The 20831-nt window shown below is 37.1% G+C and overlaps 1 protein-coding gene across 3 annotated transcripts in view; it reads left to right on the top strand.

Annotated features, from left to right (window-relative positions):
- CEP112 (centrosomal protein 112) overlaps positions 1 to 20831 on the top strand; it is a 173142-nt gene that overhangs the window by 68690 nt on the left and 83621 nt on the right. For all 3 annotated transcript variants that reach the window (XM_085304719.1, XM_085304720.1, XM_085304721.1), the window contains 2 exons: positions 1951 to 2058; positions 13656 to 13838. In XM_085304719.1, coding sequence (XP_085160845.1) covers positions 1951 to 2058; positions 13656 to 13838 — 291 coding nt within the window. The remainder of the gene's footprint in view (positions 1 to 1950; positions 2059 to 13655; positions 13839 to 20831) is intronic.

Below are 20831 nucleotides of genomic sequence, written 5' to 3' on the forward strand. Positions count from 1 at the left end.
GAGGCTGCCCTATGTCGCAAAAAAAAAAAAAAAAAAAAAAGTTGTAGGACATAGCAGGCTACTGTTCTACAGTAAACAAATTTCAAGGAAGCGCATCAAAGGAATGACACTGAAACAGTTTTCATTGCTTTGTCTTTTTTCATTCTTCTTTATACACATAGTCTTTTTAGGTAATTTACTTATTACATAAGATAATAAAGTACTGGAAAATTCTGTGGTTTTTTGTAGTTAGAGGGAATGTTCTATTTATAATGCAGAATACTGTAGTAGCTTTAGCAACACTGTGTTCTGAACTACACTATAAATACTAGGCTTCTGGAACCATCTCTTTGTGATTAACTTAATTATGGAAATAAGTAGAATGGAATTTTGTATTTTCAGTTCTTGTAATCAATATTTGATTCATCAGTTTGGCTCTGTGATATTTTGTGCCATCTGCTTCTTATGTTGTCAGACTTCTTATTAAAAGTCACCTGGTGCCCATTGATGGATAACTAGTACATTTTCAACTGTAAGARCTGTTTAATTTTGCAATAGTAACTAGCAAAAAGAGAAATAATAAGTAGAAAATATCATGGTACTTAGGCTCTAGTGTTTCTTGGTCTGGCAAATAATAACCAGGAACCTTCATTGCATTTATASGAAAAATATGAATTTGATCTAATGATTAAAGCACAAAACCTGTGGAGTTAAAGCATATTTGCRTGTTTTTTCCATTCCACTTTTTAGAATGCTTTCATTCTCTTAAAAAAGAAAAGTTTAATAAATAATAAAATCTTTTATTGTGCTTTGAGCTAAGAAAAATGCGGCTATGGAGCTGCAACTAACATAGGSTTGGAGCTGGGAGAAATTATTCATAAAAAACATTAATAGAATTCTGTTTTTTTTAACAGATAGTAAACATGAAGTTCATGATCTACTGGAAGGTCATTGACTTGTTGCCCTCTGTCCTCCAATTTTCCCCTCTTTCTCCCTGGATAATAACTTCTAGTCTTGCGTCTTTCTCTCTTCCTGCAGCATTTTCCAATAAAATGCTTTTCCCACCGTGAGTACTGTCTTTTCTCCTTGTTATCTGGCTTGGAAGTGAAGTCCAGGCCAATTGGCAGAGACATCTGTAGAAGAGAGCACTCCCTTAGGCCAAATAGAATTTTGGCTTGTGGTTCAGRAATTGATTGTTTCTTCTTTTGGTACAGCAGATGGACTTGCAGCAGCAATGATGCTCTGGACAGCTACATCCTTTTTCCTCTTCTATCTTTTCAGTGGTAGTTTATTTGCTACTTGTTTTGGGACCTAGATCGAAGAGTCAGTTGTCGATGAGTGTGCAGTGCAGCCCAGTACTGCATATACCTTCTTCTGCAAACACTCCTCGTGCAGCTAACAGTTGTGCTTTTGATACAAAAGCCTTTGTTAATTGGGTTATGAAATTGCTTCCTTGATGGTGTATACTGGAATCTGTGGGATTCATTATTCATGGGCAATGACTGTTTTCAGAGAACTTTACTTACAGCCAAATAATTTTCTTTTCAGTTATTTTACTGATTGAATGTAAACTTATTTAAAATGTGTTGTTTGTGCATTGACTCATGCATTGCTTTCTTCAAATTTCCACAGGAAATGTGTTTTTAAATAAAATAGATTTGAGTCTTTAAGTATGTCTAGAAAAAAACGATCAGTTAATTTTGATGCTCACTGCTGTCAAGTGAAAATCTAAGCCAATGCTTTGTAATGAGCAGCATGAGAGAGGTGATAAGTATATCTGTAAGTAACTAATGATCTTGCATTTACTGAATATTCATTTTCAAACCATATAAATAATATTTAATGATTATTATTCCTGGTGAGTTCATGTTCAGGTCTTTGATGGTTAGCAAACAACTGTAAAAATGTCAGCATGTTTGAAGCTATGCATTTTTTTAAAAAAATTAAGTATTCTCTTTCTTTTACCGGTAGATGGAAAAGGTAGAAGCAGATCTAAGCAGATCAAAATCTCTCCGGGAAAAGCAATCCAAAGAGTTCTCCTGGCAATTGGAAGAGCTCAAGCAAAGATATGAGCAACAGGTCAGTTTGCTGCTTTGGGTTGAAAGGAGGAGTGACCTTTTTTCGTGCAGATGTAGGTCATTTCCTGTAGCATTTTTAATCCTGTTCTCCTTCTATGTATTGCTGCTTTTCTCTTTCTGTAAAGACCAAGTTTATAGATACAAAATTATATGCATAGTTGGGGACCAAGATAGGAGGTGGGAGTCCAAAAAGGAAATGTTTTTGTTTTCTTCCCTGCAATCTGTTGTACGTCTGACTCTTTCAAATTGTTTCCCAGGCTTACAGGTGACAACACCTATTTTTACAATGACTAGATAAAAACATTTAGCGACATTATTATTATTTTTTTTGTTAAGAGACAGTGTTTTATTCTTTTTATCATTTTTAAACACGGGGAGTGTTTCTATGTATGCTTGTTTTGGCCCACTGATACTGATTTTTTTTTTTTAATTGCAGTTGCAGGCTTGGGAAATGTTCAGGAAACATTTGGGTGGAAACGAGACTTTAATTCGGTAGTGTTGCTAAGTGTATGTGTGGGGAGGAACAGAAATAGAAGTAGGCAAATTATTGCATGATATAGGCAGGAGAGCTGTGCAGCTGAAACAGCCCATCAAATCCTTGCCTTATGGTACTGCTTTCTTGTGGAAACTTAAAACAGTGTCTTTTTGGTAACACTTGTTAAAGGGTTGAAAATTTTTCTTGATCACTTTCTGAAGGACAGCAATGATATGGTTAGTTTGTAAGCTTAAAGTTAACTCTTGTCAGTGTTTGAGTCTGATAAAGTTTACATTTCCATGAGGGAAATGTGATTTCATTTCCTGTCCAAGTTTATCTTCCATGCTGGTAAGAAGATGAAATGCTGCAGACATTTTATGGTACAAGACATGCACTTTGCTCTGTCTGGAAGCATCTTTCTAAGTAATTAAGGAACGGGATCACAAGATGCTGAGAGAGATCGTATCCTGTGCTTAGGAGGAACAACAGTGTGTTTTGTGCATGGAGCTCAAGTTAAGTTGGGGTTGAAGATTATATTGGTTCAGATCAGCATTATCCTTATCCTCCCTCAGAATTGTCCCCATAGCTAGTTGCGATGTCACCTGACAATCTGTGGAAAGCTGTCCCATGTAGTAGTGAGGTACATCTACATGGGCACTCTGTTCTCTTGGGGGATGGTTTGTTCTTATGATGATTCAGGAACAGTCCAAGTTGCAAAGCTCTGGGGGATTTTGTTTTGTGGGTTTTTGTGCTGCATATAAACTAATTTCTCAAAAGAACAGGAAAAACTCTACTACTTTGCTGTAACTTAGTAGAATCTCTGGAATAAAAGGTAGGAATTACAAATACTCACTGCTGTAGAATCATGGGAATGTGTTTTCTTCAAATTATTTATTCATGTAAAAGGCATTGCAATAATTTTTTGCATTAAAGACCAGAATCCTGGATGTGTCAATGTAAGGACATACAAGAAGAAGGAAGGAAGGAAAATAAATGTCAGGATTAGTTGGGTGTCTACATTAATGTGGAACTTTTTAATGTAATCTTATATTCACATCACTGTAGTGTTAAAGTTTTTTCACTTTTTTTCTTTACAGTTCTTATGATATGTGATTATCTTTAAAGTCTCAAGTAAGCAAGCATTTATTCAAAGATTTTATTCCTAGTTCTAGGAACATGATCTGTAGTGATAAAAACTAATCTGCAGTTTGTCAGAAATTAAATGGATGTTAGAACACTTCTTTTTCTGGCTACAAAACATTYTTTTTCCAATGTAACCTGGTAAGAAATATAAAGGCATAAATATACTCTTGGCCAAATCRCCATATTATTTTGTGCATTAAAAGAAAATGATGATGATTAATGGTATAATGATTTGTGTTTTATTTTTATTGTTTTTCCCCAGTATCATTATGCCTCTTCAACAGAAATATCCTGTTTGTCTTACTATCTTATTGTTATTTCTGTTTGTATTTCATTTAGACTATTCTTTAAAAGCTTGCAAACACGAAAAATCTGTGACCCTTACTACAGACTTTAATGGATTATCATTGGAAACTATTCTTTTTTGCATTGTCCTTCCTGCAGTGTAAGGCTACCTCAGTACAACCACAAAGTGGTGTGGTCTCTGTTCTTCCACTCTTACAATTTCCCTTTAATTGGAACAGAATTTTCAGCTTGTGTGTCTCTGTGTTATGTTGTTTCTGCTTCAGAAATTTTATACTATTTTTAAGGGAGACTTTTCCTTGCCTTGTTTTACCATGTGTTTTTTTGGTTAATACATTGGGATTAATAGGCTGATTTAAACAAACTGTTCAACTAAGCAGTAAATTAGAAGAGGTGGTGTGTTTCAGCACAGGCCTGGCAGACTTCTAGTTGGGAAAGACGCATGCAGCTCTAAGTGGATACTGTGGTTAGCTTAGAAGTGTAATAATTGCTTTGCAATGTTCTGCCTCCATGTGTCTGAATGTTATTATGAAATGGAATTCATATATGAAGAGAAGAAAAATTGATTTTCAAATATGTTTGCATGGATGGGAGTGACGAGTGGCTGAGGTATCACTGACAACCTACTGGAGACTTTGGTCGTCCATAGATTTAGTCAAGTTGAAAATGAAGAGCCAAAGTGATATGTTACCTGGTCTGAACTCCAGGAGCATTTTGAAGGCATAGGAACTTGAGGGCTATGGGCTTATACATGTGCTTTGTATGAATGGTTGTCTGTGCTTCGCAGGTGTTCTCAGAGATGACTAATGTGAGCACTGGTTATAGGTCTGAAAGACTGATGTGCCTGTAGATTAGGTACAGTGATACAATCTGACATTGTCATATTTTKTGTTTCCTTTAAAAAGATGTAACCCCCTCCCAAAACCATGGCAGTTCGTATTATGTTAACTTTTCAACTTCATTTGAACTTATTAGTAAAGCAAAAAAGAAATTTTGTGATCTTGCAGTATTTGGTTTCAGCTGTCACATGTCACTCTGGATTTCAGCTTCATCTGATTCAGTGTCACTTTCTTTTGAAGTATCCACTGAGAACACTCTTAGAAACTCGTGCTTTTTTTTCCTTTAAAAATACTTTAACTCAACTTTGTTCTACTTGCAGCTGTTAGATTTGAAAGTATATTTTGAAGGGAAAAAAAATAACTCCAACAGCCCCACAGYCCCTATCTGCTGGGAGCAGCTGCTTTCGGCACTTCAAAGCCGGTGGACACCACAGTGAAGGCCTCAGCCTTTCCTGCCTTTGAAATGGTCGCAGGATCTATAGGCAGGCTTTATGGCACCATCAGCACAGGAAAAAATGTTTGGCTTTTTTGTTCCCTTCTCTTTCCCCCTCCTTTATTTATTTTTTTTAACATTCCAATTATATTCTCTGTTTAGTTCAAAATACCTGGAAAGTGTTTCTGCTGAAATCATTTTCCATAAGCCCCCAATATTTGAAAGGATGCATGCCCGAACTTTACAGTAACAGATTTCAGGCAGGCATCCTTTAAGCAAAGTTAATGAATTTGCTTTTTCTCCATATCCAAATTGATTGAGTGCTTTTTGAGAAGATGCTGCGCTGGAAAACATGCTGCAGTGTTGAAACTCTCCAAACTGGCTGTGGCACAAAGGAGGCTTCGAGACAGCAAAGGGCTTCGGACAAGGGGGTTTCACAGTGGAGGGCATGAGAAAGCCCTTCAGAGCCTGGGCAAGTAATTTCAGCCTCCTGTTATTTAGACGATCTTTAGAGTTTTGCATAGAAACCTGTTTCCATCCATTTCATATGTACATATTTATTTAGATTCAAGACTAGTAAGAGAGTCAGTCTATGAACTTTTTGCTGTGAAAACGTTGGTGCAGGATGGTGTTATTTGTGGAGTTATAGACATGCTTTTTAATTTATAAATCTTTTTTTTTTCTTTTAACTGTGTTTGTCCCATTCTAAATAATGATTATTCATGCTTACCTAGCAAAATGCAAAGCTAGGAAAAGTATTACCTGATAGCTGAAGAATCTCCTCATACCTCAGGAAATCCTTTCATGCGACATTTATTGTTAGGTCTTGACTTCTGCAGAACTTGTGAAGGAATAATTAGGGTTGTCGTCCTGTTGTGTTTAGTCAAACAGGAAAGAAACAGGACACCTTCAGCATGTTTTACTGGATATTTAACAAGAAAGTCACTTTGAAATTATGTTAAAGATGATAGAAATAGTCTGGACTTTCAAGTCTGGAGCAAGGCAAAAGTATGGCTGATCTTAAATTGTGTCTTCCATATAAACAAAATGTAGGCAGATAAGTACAGAATCAGTTGGGTAAAAGTGGAAAAAAGGCATGGCTGTAGTCTTACCTGCTGGTAGTAAGGGCAGTTATTTAAGGTAGTGTAGGGAAATTATTTTTATTTCAGTAGTATGCTGGAGGAGAGACACATTGTTAGGAGGGAAGGAAAAAGAATGTTCTTTTATGTCTTTCTGTATACATCTTAATTTATAACTTTTTAGTGAGATTAATTTAAAGAAAAACGTAGAGTTACGGCAAAGATGAAATATGATTTTGGTAATCACAATCTTGTTTTTATACGTAGATGCATCTATTTAGAAATAAAATCTATACACAGTGCTAGCAGCACTGTTTGTTATTAAGGTTCCAAACACTTAATCTTGTGTGTGCTTTCTTAAAAATAGTCTRAAGAATAGTTAGTGTTCTGAATCTTTAAAGATTGGACACTTCCCTGCTGATTTTCAGTTGTTTAACCTTATGCCAAAAGATTTCAGCAATGTTTAGGTTTGAGATGATGTCATTTTGCTTTTGCTTAGAATTTTTGCTTTGCTTTTGCTTTTGATTCTTTCTTGAAATGCTGGAAGTATGGTATTTTTGACCTGGTTGTGTTTTTTGTTTTTTGCTTGAAGATCTACTCAACTGTAATTTAGGTAATTAACTTTGTTTAGTCCAAATTACGCAAGTGTGTTTAGGTAATCAATATYGCTTAGCTCAGATTTACTAGAGTTCAGCCATTAAATGTTCTGAAGGTTGGGTCCTCATTGAGAATTTTTCTGTATCCTGTAGGAAATGGAGCCAGAAAAGATTATGTATGAAAGGATGGTGTAAAGGCTGTGACCTAGTGAGAGAGAGGAAAAACATAGCTTAGCTGAGGAATAGAGAGTAGGTGTGAAATGTGGGGGGAACTGAGGAGCTGCTATGGATGGATCTGGGCGGAGGAGCACTGGCTACGGAAAAAACTTGTGAGCAACTGGGAAAAGCCAGTGGGATGTGCTGAGCCATGGGATTCAGTGGATCAGGAGGGCTAGAGAGGCAAGTACTGCAGCACAGGCCACGTGGAAGGGGTCAGCTGGCAAGACGGAGAGCGCAGGAAAGTCTATTGCTCTTCGAGAGCTCAAGTTCCTTTGTACCCTCTGCTCTAACAGTGCTCACTCTGCCTTCCAAAGGAGGAGAGAGGAGAAGACACTTCCCCTACACTGGAGGTGTTGAGCTCACAGTCCTGCCACCACACTTACATACTCTAGCATTTCCTCTTCTTTTCTTCTTTTTCTGTTTCTTCTAGCTTCTTTTTGACTGTGTTACCCACTCATGAGTGGAGAAARCATTTGCAAAGACCTGCTTCAAATGTGGTATTCTTCAAATAGGCTAGTGTTGCAATCATTTCTAAGTTGTACTTTAAACACACCAGGTGTATTCAGAGGTTTATAATCCATTTTTTAGTGCTGGTTTAGTCCTAAGGATACTGTCTGTAAAAAGCTTTGTTCCTCTTCTCTTTGTTTTTAGTCTAAGATAATTGAAATACTGTCTGTTCTTGTATGGAGGCCAAATGAGCACGTTAGCAGAGGCTCTAAATTTTTCATGTCATCAGCAACAAGCTTGCATAAATTTCATTTAATGAATTAATCCAGGATGCATAAATATTTTCTTTGAACCATCCTAACACACAGATGAATGCCATTTGCTCAGAATATCTGAGGAATAGTTTCTTCAATCATCAACATTGACTTTTTGTTTCATTATATAGCTAAAACTGACAAATGGGAAGAGGATGTAAATTTAACCTTCTATTAAAGAACAGGTGAAAATCTAGGTGTGCCATGCCTGTTTGCAGAACTGTTAACCAGACAGATGGATATTTATACTGTTCCTTCAGGCATTGAACTAACATGTGATTCGGAGTTAAAAGCCCAAGTTCCCTACATAGACAACAGAAGCAGCATTGAGAGAAGGGAGAAAAGCGATGTGAATCTGGGAATGGGAACTGATGCATGAAGTAAAGAGCAAGTCAGCCTGCAAATTTCTGTGAAGTCAATTCTCATTGGATAAACTCTGCATCCCTGAAAAAAGCAGATGTACAGTAAATTTTGTACCRAGCCTGCTACAAACAGGCATTTGCCAATATTACTTTGAAAGAGCTATTTCTATTTGCAGACCACATRGGCTTTCTTGGGGTGGTCAGGTTGGAGAGAGGGGTGTGTGACCTCTTGACTTTCACCACAGCACTAAGTGCAATTTAATCAAGGGGGTGTGCAGCTTCAGTTCCAATATGTTGGTGATTTAAAAACAGCTTTAGCAAATTTATTCATGCCAGAATGATTGGGAAAATGGAGGGGACTGATGTGATGTTTGCACTGCCCATACTTTAAAACTATCAAAATTTTGGAAGGTCTTTGTAAATCAAAATTTCTAGATTAGATATATCCTTTTAAAAGATCACTCGGGTGTATTGTTGTAGAGAGGAGGATAAATCAAATCACAGTTTGGCCAAAGACCAGCTTGTGTCTTGCATAGAATTTCTTGCAGGTTTTGRTTTGCTGTTGAAGTAGTTACTGCAAGTTGATTAGGAGGTAAAGTAGGACAGAAAACATAGTCATGCCAATTAAAATATTGCAGCCTGCAGCGAAACATAAAGTAAAATGCATTCACCGTGCATGTATGTTACCATCAAGGCAACAAACACATATAGGGCAATATGTGATTCTGCTGTGATGTTTTGATGACTGTCCCATTTGCCCTCGGCTTGTTAAAGTCTTTTTATGTTGGGAGTTCTTTGTGTTCCAAATTACACGGAAATCTCAAGGTATATTTTAAAACTTTTTTTTTTTTTTAAAAAATAATAATACTGCAAAATAGTTTGGATATGCTCCATTGCTTTGCACTWAAGAGTTCTCTTTTCTGCCCAAAGTTATACTGAGCCAGAGATGAGCACGATTAATACTCAATCTCAGGTCTGTGATATCAGATTACTTCTAGAAGGAATGTGTTTGCAGAGATGAGTCATCCCTATATCCTCATGAAACGCACACATATATTTATAGGYTTAGGAGACAGAAAATGCTAGATTTTGCCAGGGTTGCCATTGGGGGATAGTGCAGCTCAGAGAGTACAGCCATTTTTGAGTGGAGTAATGATGATGAAGACACCTGCTTTACAAACTGAGGAATGGAAAATAAAATCTCTGGTCACATGTTTGACAGCATGCCTAAATGTTTATAGCACTTCTCTTTTGCAGGTGTTCTGTTTTGTATGCATGCTATGTGAGTAAGCTTTAGTTCAGTTCTTTGGCCATGACATGTATAACTTACTGGTGGCTTCTCTAGCCCTACAAAATTCAGACAAGACCAAAAAAGTGCCAATAAAGTCATCCTACCATACAAGACAGTATTTCATATGGGTGTTGCTTATAATACTTCTGGGTTGTAGACATAAATTTACATGAATTTTCATACTGTGATGTCAAATATTTATTGTAGCAGCTACATTTTTCAAAGAGGTAGTGAGCTAACTAATTTCCTTTCCCTCCTTTAGGGACCATAAAAAGATTTTCAGAGGCATACTAGTTCTTGAGAACAAGTCTAAATTGTTCTAAAATTGAAAAGCCTAAACCTAGGGTGTGATGTAAAAGCAAAAATATATAATAGAAGGTCTTGTCTATATTAGGGACTTTGCAAAGGTATTTGCAAATGTTGATTATACTACAAATATTTRGCTTTTGAAAATATCTTCTGCAGTCAGCATATTATTTATGGTAGATCTTTGTTCTTCAGATATACAAACTGGACCTGTGCTAACTACGATAAGACTTTTTGGTTTAAGTCCTTATTAGATTAACTCTCATTTTAACAGGTTGTTCTGAAGTACCTCTGGATTTAGGGTAATWAAGTCTGCCAGTATTTGAAGGCTACCTTTGATAAGTAGCTGTTATTGCCAGTGTCCTGTATTGATACGTAAATAGTCACGAACTACATTGCCCAATTTTGCATGGCAGTTTGCGTGTGTGTGTGTGTATTTATCCTAGTGAACAGCAAAARATTGTTACTTGTCTCAGATTGATCTTTTTAAGTGTTTTCCCAAGATTTTTTCCCTTCGCTCTTTCCCTTCTATTCTCTGTRAAAGTAAGGAAAGATTGTTAAATTTCAGTTTAAAGCAGACACTTAAAAATAAAGGGCAAAAATCTGGCGAGACTGTAGTGAGGCAACTGTTGGCCATTGCCTTGAATATGGTTCTATAATACTGGGAAGGGGGGATTAAAAATTGAAGAACTCAAGTAAATGGAGGTCGTAAATTTAGAACAGTTGTGTTACATGGTAATAACAGTGCGTGACAGTATGTCAAGGCTGACTGACCTTCTTGGCTAGTATCTTATCTCCAGGCATGGCCTGCAATGGGTGACCGGCAAAGAGAATAAGAGAATTCCATCTTTGGGAGAGAAAACGAGGAGACATTTAAGCCACGATGAATATGATCCGGGCACACACTATTATTTAATGAATATCTTCTCAGTGTTGCCTCTAGTTCCCTTTGTGAAGATCTTGTTGCTTGTCTGTTTGAAATGTATCACCTAAAACTGTCTTGTAGACACACATGTGCAGTAGTTGAGTGGGGATTTTAACGTAATCTTACGAAGTACYAAGTATATAGTGTTAGATGTAGAAAGATCTCAATGCTGATACRTTTTTTTAAAGGAGGTGATTTTGTTGCATCCTTTATAGAGCCATTTTCTGCCTCAAAAGAGACAGAAAAACATAYTGGTTTATGACAAGTTAATATAGCTTTCATGCAGCTTAATATGATGAAGAAATCAGATTGTTGCTGCAAAACAGCATGGTGTTTCTCTGTTGTGTTGACATAGATTAAATTAAAAAAAATAAAAGAATGAGAGAGGGAGGAGCAGAAGTGAATGCAGTTGTGCTTGGCAGCAMGTTGTAGGAGAGCAGCAGGTTCAATGAATGTTCACCAGTGTACTCAAATAGTTATTCAGTCTCTTCACATTGTAGTGAAGTGTACAGGAAAGTACATTTTGTTGCTTACAAATATGTAGGGATTGTTAATGTTTGTAATGGGTGGATGGGTTTTCTAGGAGCTTGAATTGTAGGGAAGAAAACAGCTTAGTCCCCCTCAGTTCTAGCCTTTCTTGTCTCTCCACCTCTATTCCCTGCCAGAAATTTCTAAAAAGCAAAACAAAAACATTATGATGGGAAACAGTTTGCTTTAAGTGGTTATTTTTTCCCCTCATTKATTTTGTCTTTTATAAAATATCGCACTTTGTTTTTGTCATTTTGTTACTATCTCATAGCACATCATGAGATGGCCCTGGTGCACAAGTTGGWAACATACTCTTTTAGCTCTTCCTCCTTTTAAATTCAAAGACTTAATGTTTGTAGTATAAATACTGTAAATGAAGAGCTTACTAAATAATTTTTAATTACTTTGCATAAATTGAGGTATATGTGTATCCTGTAATAGGTGGAAGAAGCGGGATCTGTCCCTTGCCCCTTTCCAGCACACRTCCTCTGACTGTTAACATTTTTCTTCAATTAAAAGAAAGTAAAAGCCTTAAATATTTGAAGTTTCCTGCAATGAACAGTCATGCTCCAGAGTTTGCTGTGCATCTGTGGTTCAGCAGTAAATTCAGTAATGATTAGGGGAAAAAAGTTTGACTAAAAAGGCCTCTCTTGCTAGCATGATTTCTTTTTAATCTAGTGTGATTTATGTAAAACTGCAAAATATTTTTCAAGAATTCAAGCAAGGCTCTTATAATTATTTTAGGGAGCAAGAAAACTTTCATTAAGATGCACTAAGGACACTGATAGCATTTGAAAAGAAGCTAGTATGTACCAAAACCTTGGGCAAAAACCAGACTTAAAGAACTTTGTGTAAATATACCAGATCTAGTATAGATAAAATATGCATACTGGGGGGTTTAACTCCTTCAGAAATTTCACACCCTGTGTTAATGAGCTCTTTAGTATTATTAAATTATGTAGGTATGTTAAACGGGAGAGTATTGCTCCCGTTCGGCTTGTTTCCGTTCTGGAAGTGTGCTCTGGGACCTATCACAGGACTGTAGAGCAGGAGATGTATTTCAATTTTAAATTCAGAGTGTAGGAATCASTAGTTTAAGTGAATGTGGTAGTGGTGGTTTTTTTTTTTTTTTAATTTTAGCCTCAATTTTTAAACTAAAAATCACGAAACAGCTAATGTAAATGCAGAGGGCATGTTTTCAGAATCGACTGCTACAGCTTTAAGATAAGGTGCCCGGGCGCCCTCCTCGCACACACCCGGTCGACGTGGAGCAGGCTCCTACCGTTAGCTTTTTTTTTTTTTCTGAAGACGGATTCTCACGCTGAAAATAACCCACCATATTCTCGATAACGGCGGTGTGTGTGTGTGTGTGTTTTTTTTTTTTTTTTTTTCCTTCCTCCCCTCCCCGAAATCCACCAAAACTGAAGAAAAATCCAAGTGACTGTTGCTAGCAGCTGTGTGGCCTGGCGTTCAGTGGGGAAGCTGGCTTCCTGCAGTCCCTATTCATCACCTGCTTCAAAGGCAGCCGGCCGCCTATAGAGCGCGGGCCAGGTAGGGTGCCATTGTGCGCAGCCTGGGAGGATTAGTATCAAAGCTGCGGCGCCCAGGCCCTTGGTCTCGGGCTGCCATTCAGGCTGGCGGGGAGAGGCTCAGGCTGGCCAAGGTCACAGCATCCAGTGTGGTGTGCACTGGGAAAGGACCCGGAGAATAGAGCGCTTTTTATGAAATCGTGGCGCAAGCTTGCGGCACAGCAGGTGCCCTTCTGGAGCACATACATCTGTTTATGTTGGGATACCGTAGCTGACAACGGGATAATGCAGCTTTGTTTTTTTTTTTATATATATATATTTTTTTAAAAAAAGCAACTGTATATGCGATAACGTTGATGAATATTGAAGTAAGAGCTTTTATTTGGGAAATCATAAAGAAATCTTTAAAAGATTTGATTGCTGCTGGGGGGTTGTGTGTGTATACTTAAGCGAAGAGGAGAGCAGACTGACTATTAACCATTTAGAAACCTTAACACTGCTGATTAGCAACAGCAGGGTACGTGGGGAGCGTACGCAGAATGCGACAATGCAATTTTTCGTATCGCTCTGACGTTTGTACCAACAATTTGGTTAAGGATGCGCTGGATTTGCTTAAGTTGTCTTTGCCGTTGAAATTGTCCAAAGGAATTCTGTCATGCCAAAGGTAGCTTTTTGAGAGGTGAGGTAAGAGTGACGTAAAAATAAAATTGCCAACTTGATGAAATTAAGGGGAAAATTAAGCTGTAGACGAGTTGTCATGACGACAAGGATGTTCTATTGATGAACTGTACTCCTCGCTGCCCAATCAGATGGTGGAGCTGAAGCTGGAGCATGAACAGGAGAAGACGCACCTATTCCAGCAGCACAACACAGAGAAGGATTGCCTGGTCCGAGATCACGAACGGGAAATTGAAAAACTGGAAAAGCAGCTTCGTGCTGCCATGACAGAGCACGAGAATAAAACTCAAGAATGCCGGAAACGCGATGCCCAGGTAATAATCAATGATGTTTGGAAAGCGTATGCTTATTAAAAAACGGGGACAATTAGTGTTTCCTGGTTTCCAGCCTGGTTGATAATGCACGCTGTTTGATCATTTGCGCAAGTGACATATAAACGTGATTTTGTTTTTTGTTTGTTCTTTTTTTCTTTTCCACTTCCCCCCCTCCTTCTCCACTGCTGAATAGGGCTTTAACTGCAAAAACCACAGGTAGCCAGATTAAAAATCCCATGGTGCGCTATAACTCGGCCTATTTATAATCTTGTCTCATTTTCTTTCATGATGGATTTGTTTAAGAAAAAAAGGTATCTGTTCTTCTCCCCCTCCCAGCCCTCTCTCTCTCTCCCTCCTTTTCTCTTTCCTGGATAAATCCATATGAATTATATCTGCTTAATTCGTGTGCTTTTTTTTTTTTGATTTAAATGTCTGCAGGTAACTCGCAGATGGCTTTATTTCATTTTTTTAATGTCCTTCTGTTTCAATTTTGTATTCTAGATTTGTATTGTGTGTTTGACTCATGTATGTCAGATATGTAATAAGATGATTTGGGTTTGGGGTTGTTTACCATCAGGTTTATTTTCCTGCACACATGCACCCCTCCCATCCTCCATCTCTGTGGTCACTGTTGGAAGCCATTTGGCAGAATAACCCCCAGCTGGGGTAGCATTTGACTCTTCAAACTTCTGGATGAAATGTGCACTGTCAGCATGGAAAATGATCTTTATTAGTTTTCAGTTCCCCCCCAAAAAAAATCTTACTGCATTTTTGCAATTACTTTGTAAGGACGGCATGTTGTATTTTCCTAAGAGCCTATGTTAAAAAGGCCTACAATAGCAACACTAAATTTAAGATGGTTTCATAGTTTAAAGAGTATTCAGCAAATAATTTTTACTAATCAGTATTAGAATTACGTATCATACATGGACATCCCAAAACTGGACATTTTGGTAAGGTGTCTTTAACTACATTTGTTTTCCGCGTACCACCACCTTCCCTACGTGATGCAAGACTCTAGCATTAAGGCATTTTCACTTTACTTCCCTGTAGACTAGATAGCTTGCATCTTTTACCAAGAACTATAATGTATTTAAGTGGAATTGAAGGTTTAATTTTTTTTATTATTTTTTTTGTTTGCCTTTGGAAAACTAAGACTCTATCAAAATCTACCCTTAAGAAAATCTATTGGAAAACAAACCGCTCTCTGGGGGAGGATGGGGGCTATATTGCAGAACCAAGACGTATTTCTTCATTTCTACCGTTACGGTTTTCCAAGAAAAAAGAGAGAGACTTTTGTGAGAACATTTGGGAAGAGGATATTCAGGTGGCTTCTGAAGAATTAAACCTTGCCCCTTGTAAAAATGAACAGTGACTTAAAGTGACTGTTTTTTATCTTTGGCTTTTGTTTTTCCTTTGGCTTAAGAAAGATGTACCTTAACTACAGAGCTGTTTGCAAGCATCTTTTCAAAGCTCTATCTTCCTCTCGCCTACATGCCAGATGTTGTGTTTATCTGCATACAAAAGGAGATAAGCGTTTGTAGTATTTGGGATAAAATTTTAATTACACAAAATTATTCTGTGTACGCACTATCATTCATTACAGTTATTGTTTTGTATAACACTGAATGTAGACGTAACGGGAATATCTTAGGAAGATTCTGAGGATATCGGTCCTGTAAGTTTAGCTGTCTGCTTAATTCTGTTGTGTGCCATTTCTGGCAAAGCTTGGAGCGCAAAGTTTGGGAGTGCTTTCTATTTACAGCGTTGGGATATGTGGTGCTACTACAGCTGCTGTGTAAAGCACTGGAAGTTATCCCAGCTATTATGAAAATCTGAATAGCAAAAACTTTGGCCTTTTACAGGCTTTTCATTCTACTTTGAAAATCCCTGTACAGTCATTTGAGTATTGCTGCCATGAGAACGACATGTAAATCAGGGAAGAAAATACGTTTGCCGCTGACTAGAAGAGCTCTTGTTAATTTAATTTTTAACAAGACTCTATCTGCTTTCAAGGATACTTTTCCCCCCTCCCCCTTTGGACAATAAATCATTCTTAGTTCCTTTAGAATTCATTTTTGTCTTTGCAGGGAGCTTAGTAGGTAATACCAGTGTCTCTTACGGAATTGTGGCACACTTTTATTAATATTTTTGAGCTTTGTGTATGCTTTCCAAAACRCATGCTTTTATCTAATCTAATGGGACTAAAGGCCAATGTCTCTGCTTATGTAGACATAGCTTTTTAAAAAACTGTTAAAATTGAATCACATYTGATAATAGTAATTTTTAGGATGACTTTGTATTACAGTGAAGAGGCTTTGAGACCACRGAAGAGGCCATTTTGCTTTGCTAAATGAAAAATAGAATTGCTGGGTATTTCATATAATTTAAAAAATAATCATCATTAATCACATGCACGTAGTTCATTTTGGTGTAAAGTACCTATCTGTTCAGTGTTTGGATGATATGGAAGCACTGATATTATGTATATTTACTGCTATTCTTTTTAAAATTGTTTTCCATACAAAAAGAGTAGTGAATGTTTTAAATACGTATTTTTACTATATCACTAAAGATGGCTGTGACTAAGTACTACAGATCAATTTATTATGCTTTTAATGGAGAGGTGGGTGTGTGTTTTCTCTAATTGCATATCCAAGGTCTCTACATGCATGTTGGTCTTCAGCTACTGTAAAAGATAGTATACAAAACCATTACATGCTTTTCAAATATGAGTGTATTCATTAACACTTTACTCAGAGCTGAAGTATAAACTTGAAGGTGTCAGTACATTGCTGGATTTTAAATAAGGATAAAATAATGTTACTGTTTCTTTGCAATGTAAGCTGAATATATTTTTAGCGAAAGGAACTTGATTTAAGTGGATCACCTTTTCTGTTGCTGATCAATTTGAGGATAACTGTTGTATTCCACTTTAGCTCTTGGACTTATCTATTTCTAGGAGGCTTRCTTTGATGATTTTTCTTTCCTTTTTTTTTTTTTCTTTCCCCTCTTCCCCCTCCACCTAGGGTTGTAATGCTTGGGGAGGAGTAAATTGACATGTAGGTCAATAAAAGTCAAAGCAGTACAAAGGCTTTTATACCATGCTGTGTTCTTACAGTCTTCTAAATGCTATACATTTTCTATGAACTGCCATAATATTATTATTTAAACAATAGTTAATAATACAGGAGTTGTTTTAAATCACTACTTCTGTTTTAATTTAATTTTTAGGTATTATCTGGATGTTCTTTAAGAACATTTTTAAGCTATAGCTTGACTGGTCTTTCTTTCCYCATCTCCCTAAACAACTTCAGTGCATATATTATTTCACCAAACAGTGAATTCATTGTGTGATAGAGAACTTCCTTTTGTTTTAATGAAAACAGRCAAGGTCCTGCATTTCAGATTTTTTCTAAAACAAGACTTCTGATTACTAAGAATAATATATCTGGTTTGTTTCTGTGAAATAAGATAGCAAGGTTAGGAAATTTGAGTAACTGCAGCCAGCGAGGCTGTGGTAGGTGTGCCAGTTGTGTCCTTGTGCTCTATCCTGGGAATGTCGCTCCATCCTCAGCAGCTGACGTGTGCCCTGGACCAGCTCAAGGATTGTGGTGCTCCAGCTGCTCTATAAAGTTAGCTCGTTTTCACGCTTGTTGTTTGACCGTTGACCTTTGGGCAAGACGAGGAGAAGTGTATCTCTCTCACGTCAAATGTAGTGCTTTGCACTAAAGCACGAGGAAACAGAATTTTTTTTTRCCAGGTTGTGTTACAAGGTAATTGGCAAGTCCACTCTTTTCATCTGTTCACAATTGGGTCAAGAATAACTGAAACACTGAGGCACAGTTTGTCAGTTTTTGTCACTGATGTCACGGTATTTAATGTTAACATAGCCTACTTTTTGAGAGCATAAACAGTATGCTTTAAGAAAAGGTTGCAAATGTTGAGAGGTGTCCTGAGGGTTTAGATAATCCATTACCAGTTGGAAAAAGAACACCTCAATCAGTTCTAAAGCTGGGCAGAGGCACACTTTGGGAATGAAAGCGATCATAAAAAAGGGAATGGGCCGGAGCTGGTGAGAACAGTTAATARGATATTTTCCCTTGGCCTGAGTATCCGTTTCCATTTTTCCTCTCTTTTTGCACTTCGTCTAATCATTTGTGCCCTTGCCATCCCATTTTGTTTTAGCTTCTCACATACAAATTTGCAGCCCTTCCCTGGGGCCTGCGGTGTGGAGCATCCTCTCACTTTTTCCTGGGACTCTCTTCAAAAATGTGCTGCTTTGCACTTGTATCCAATGATCTTTCTGCAACTGATGCTTTGTACTTTTTGTCTGAATTAATTACGAGCCTGTTGAGTTAATGAAAAGTAATTATTTCCATTACAGCCAATCTCTGGTACATTTATGGTTCTGTATAGATAATGATCGTATCAACCCAGTGGGGGGAACAGAAGAGCTGTATCTTGCTCCACATACATAGTCAGTCTGTACTGAACTGATGTGTTTCTCTGGAGATCTTGTATCAACTATGAACAAGAGACAATACAGAAAATATCTTAAATAGAAACATTTTATGCTTGTTTAGTAAGGAACATTAAAATACCCCAACACATGCAYAATTTCTATCTATGTGTATAAATAGCATTGCTGTAACTGTACCTCCTCAGTATTGTACTAATTCAGGAGCTATGTGAGAGCATTTGTTTTACAGTAGAAACTTTCTCAAACTTTGATTTGCGAAGCACCTATTATACAAATAAATCACTGGTCTCCTCTTCTACTTCACATGGTTGTGCTAATATACCCCATACCAGCTTCCACAGAGATTTCTTCCAGGGGTCAGGGTGACTGGTTTGCCTGACTGTGTCTGGAGGGTAAGGCACRTGTAGCCTGTGCAACATTCAAATGTTGACCATGCTACTGGAAAGCCTAYGTACTGTTTTGAGTGAATAAGTTCTATGACTCACTTTTTTTTGACTTCTCTTTTTTTCTCKCAAGAGTTGATGTCTTTGAAATGAAACAAAAATGTATTGTTTACTATGCAGACTTTGCAGACAGTCTAAATCATGGAGTTGCAATTGAAATGTTTATTGTATTTCTCTTGAAGAGTAGCTTTTGGGCTGACGGTCAGATTTTTGTAGACAGACAGCACTTCCCTTTTAGCCTTTCTTAAACAAAGGCTTCTGGCTATGTTGCAGTATGTTTGTTTGCCACCAATTAATCCAGAATAATGAACAGGACTTATTTGGCAATTTAAATATTTTACATTATTTGTTGTAGCATTGTATGTTTTCTCTTGGTTCTTACTCAGGGTTGGGATGAATCCCACTGATGAGGAATATTTACTAAAATGAAGGATGTGATGATGGGTCCTGTAGAGATATCCGAACTGAGCTCTAAACTAATAGCAATGGAGCTGTGAAGTTTTGGGTTCACTGAAACTGCCAAGCCCACAAGTATCCTGGTAAAATGCTTAAATAATATCCTCTACTAGACTCCTGCAATCAGCAGGGCTAGTTTTAGCTATATTTAAGTAAATGTAGAAGARCTGTGGAAAGGATTTGGGTGGCAGAATAGATATAATCGTAGAGATAAGAGAAATAATGAGCCTCTGCTCCAAAGCTTAAGTTTACAGAGCTCTGATTCAGGGATTAAATATTCCTGTCAAARCGAGGGTGTTGGTCTTCTGTGTTTCCTTCCTGTCCTTGGCTCAGATGAAGACACCTTGCCACATATGTTGTTCTGCATCAACCACTCTGCTATGGTCCATACTTCTAAGCTGCTGCTTCTGTTTGAGATGCCTTTCAAAAGACTGTTCAACAAGCTATAAACATCTGCTGCTTCCTCATTTAATGGAACCATCAAAGTGTTCTTGTGCTTTAATGGGTGATCATCTGTGATCTCATCCACATTTTTGCTTGACTTTTTTATTTTTTTATTTTTTTTAACAATATGACTGAAATTAGCTAATGAGGAATTCAGTGTAGGAGCTGAGAGGTTACTTCTGTATCATTTTATACATCAGGCTGTTCAGTGCTGAAATATTTTCTAAAGACATTTTTGGAAGCCATAAAAATGGTGTATAAATTATCATTTGCTGATTAAAAATGTTAAGTTAGCTTGGTACAGAACTGACATTTTGTGCTCAGTCTGCAGTGTATGTGAAAGAGAAAGCAGTTGCCATAGAAACTAGCTCATCACATAAAATGTACTCTAGTCTGAGATGGAGTTCTCTTCAGCAAAATGGACTTTCTGTTTAGACAATCTGGAATCMAATATATGTGGTAGTTATTAGGCTGTAATCAACATTTCATATTATTTGGGGGGTTTACATTTAAATATTGGCAGCTGAAAAGGTAGCGTATACAATTTCAGTTGAGAGAGGGCAGAATGTACACCATGTGGCAATAGTTTTATATTATAAYAGTATTTCCTGTTTAGGAAAAAGTGATTGTTTTCTGCATTAATTTAAAAAAAGTTAATTTAATATAGAATAACCTCTCTGAAAAAGGAGTTCAGTCTTATTCATGGCTGAGGAAAGGATGTGTATACCAGTATTTAGTACAGCCACACCAGATGTGGCTTCGCATACAAGATTTGTGTGTGTCAGAATGAATAACAAYAATAGAATATAAGCTATACATGGCATGAAATGATATAGAAGTTATATAAAGAAATACTAAGGTAATGGTCAAGGACACCAGTAAACACAAAACAGATGACAATAATTGCAGTATCTGAGATGGTTTTATAATGTGATTTCTAAGTGGAGAAGCAAAAACATTGTGTTACTATGCAGAAACTATCAAACTATGATAAAAGCTCTTGATTTTGGTATAAAAGGAGCACTTGCTATTTGAAGTTCAGTTTATGGCAAGGTCGGACAATCACTTCTGGATAATATTTGCAAATGCATGACTCTTCTCTTTGAATGGAGTTTCTTTGATATTATATTGTTCCAAATATTATCGCTAAACTTAATGTTTGGTAAG

This window comes from Rhea americana, unplaced genomic scaffold, assembly GCF_003343005.1.
Source record: "Rhea americana isolate MKP2758 unplaced genomic scaffold, rheAme1 scaffold_21, whole genome shotgun sequence".
NCBI lineage: Eukaryota > Metazoa > Chordata > Aves > Rheiformes > Rheidae > Rhea > Rhea americana.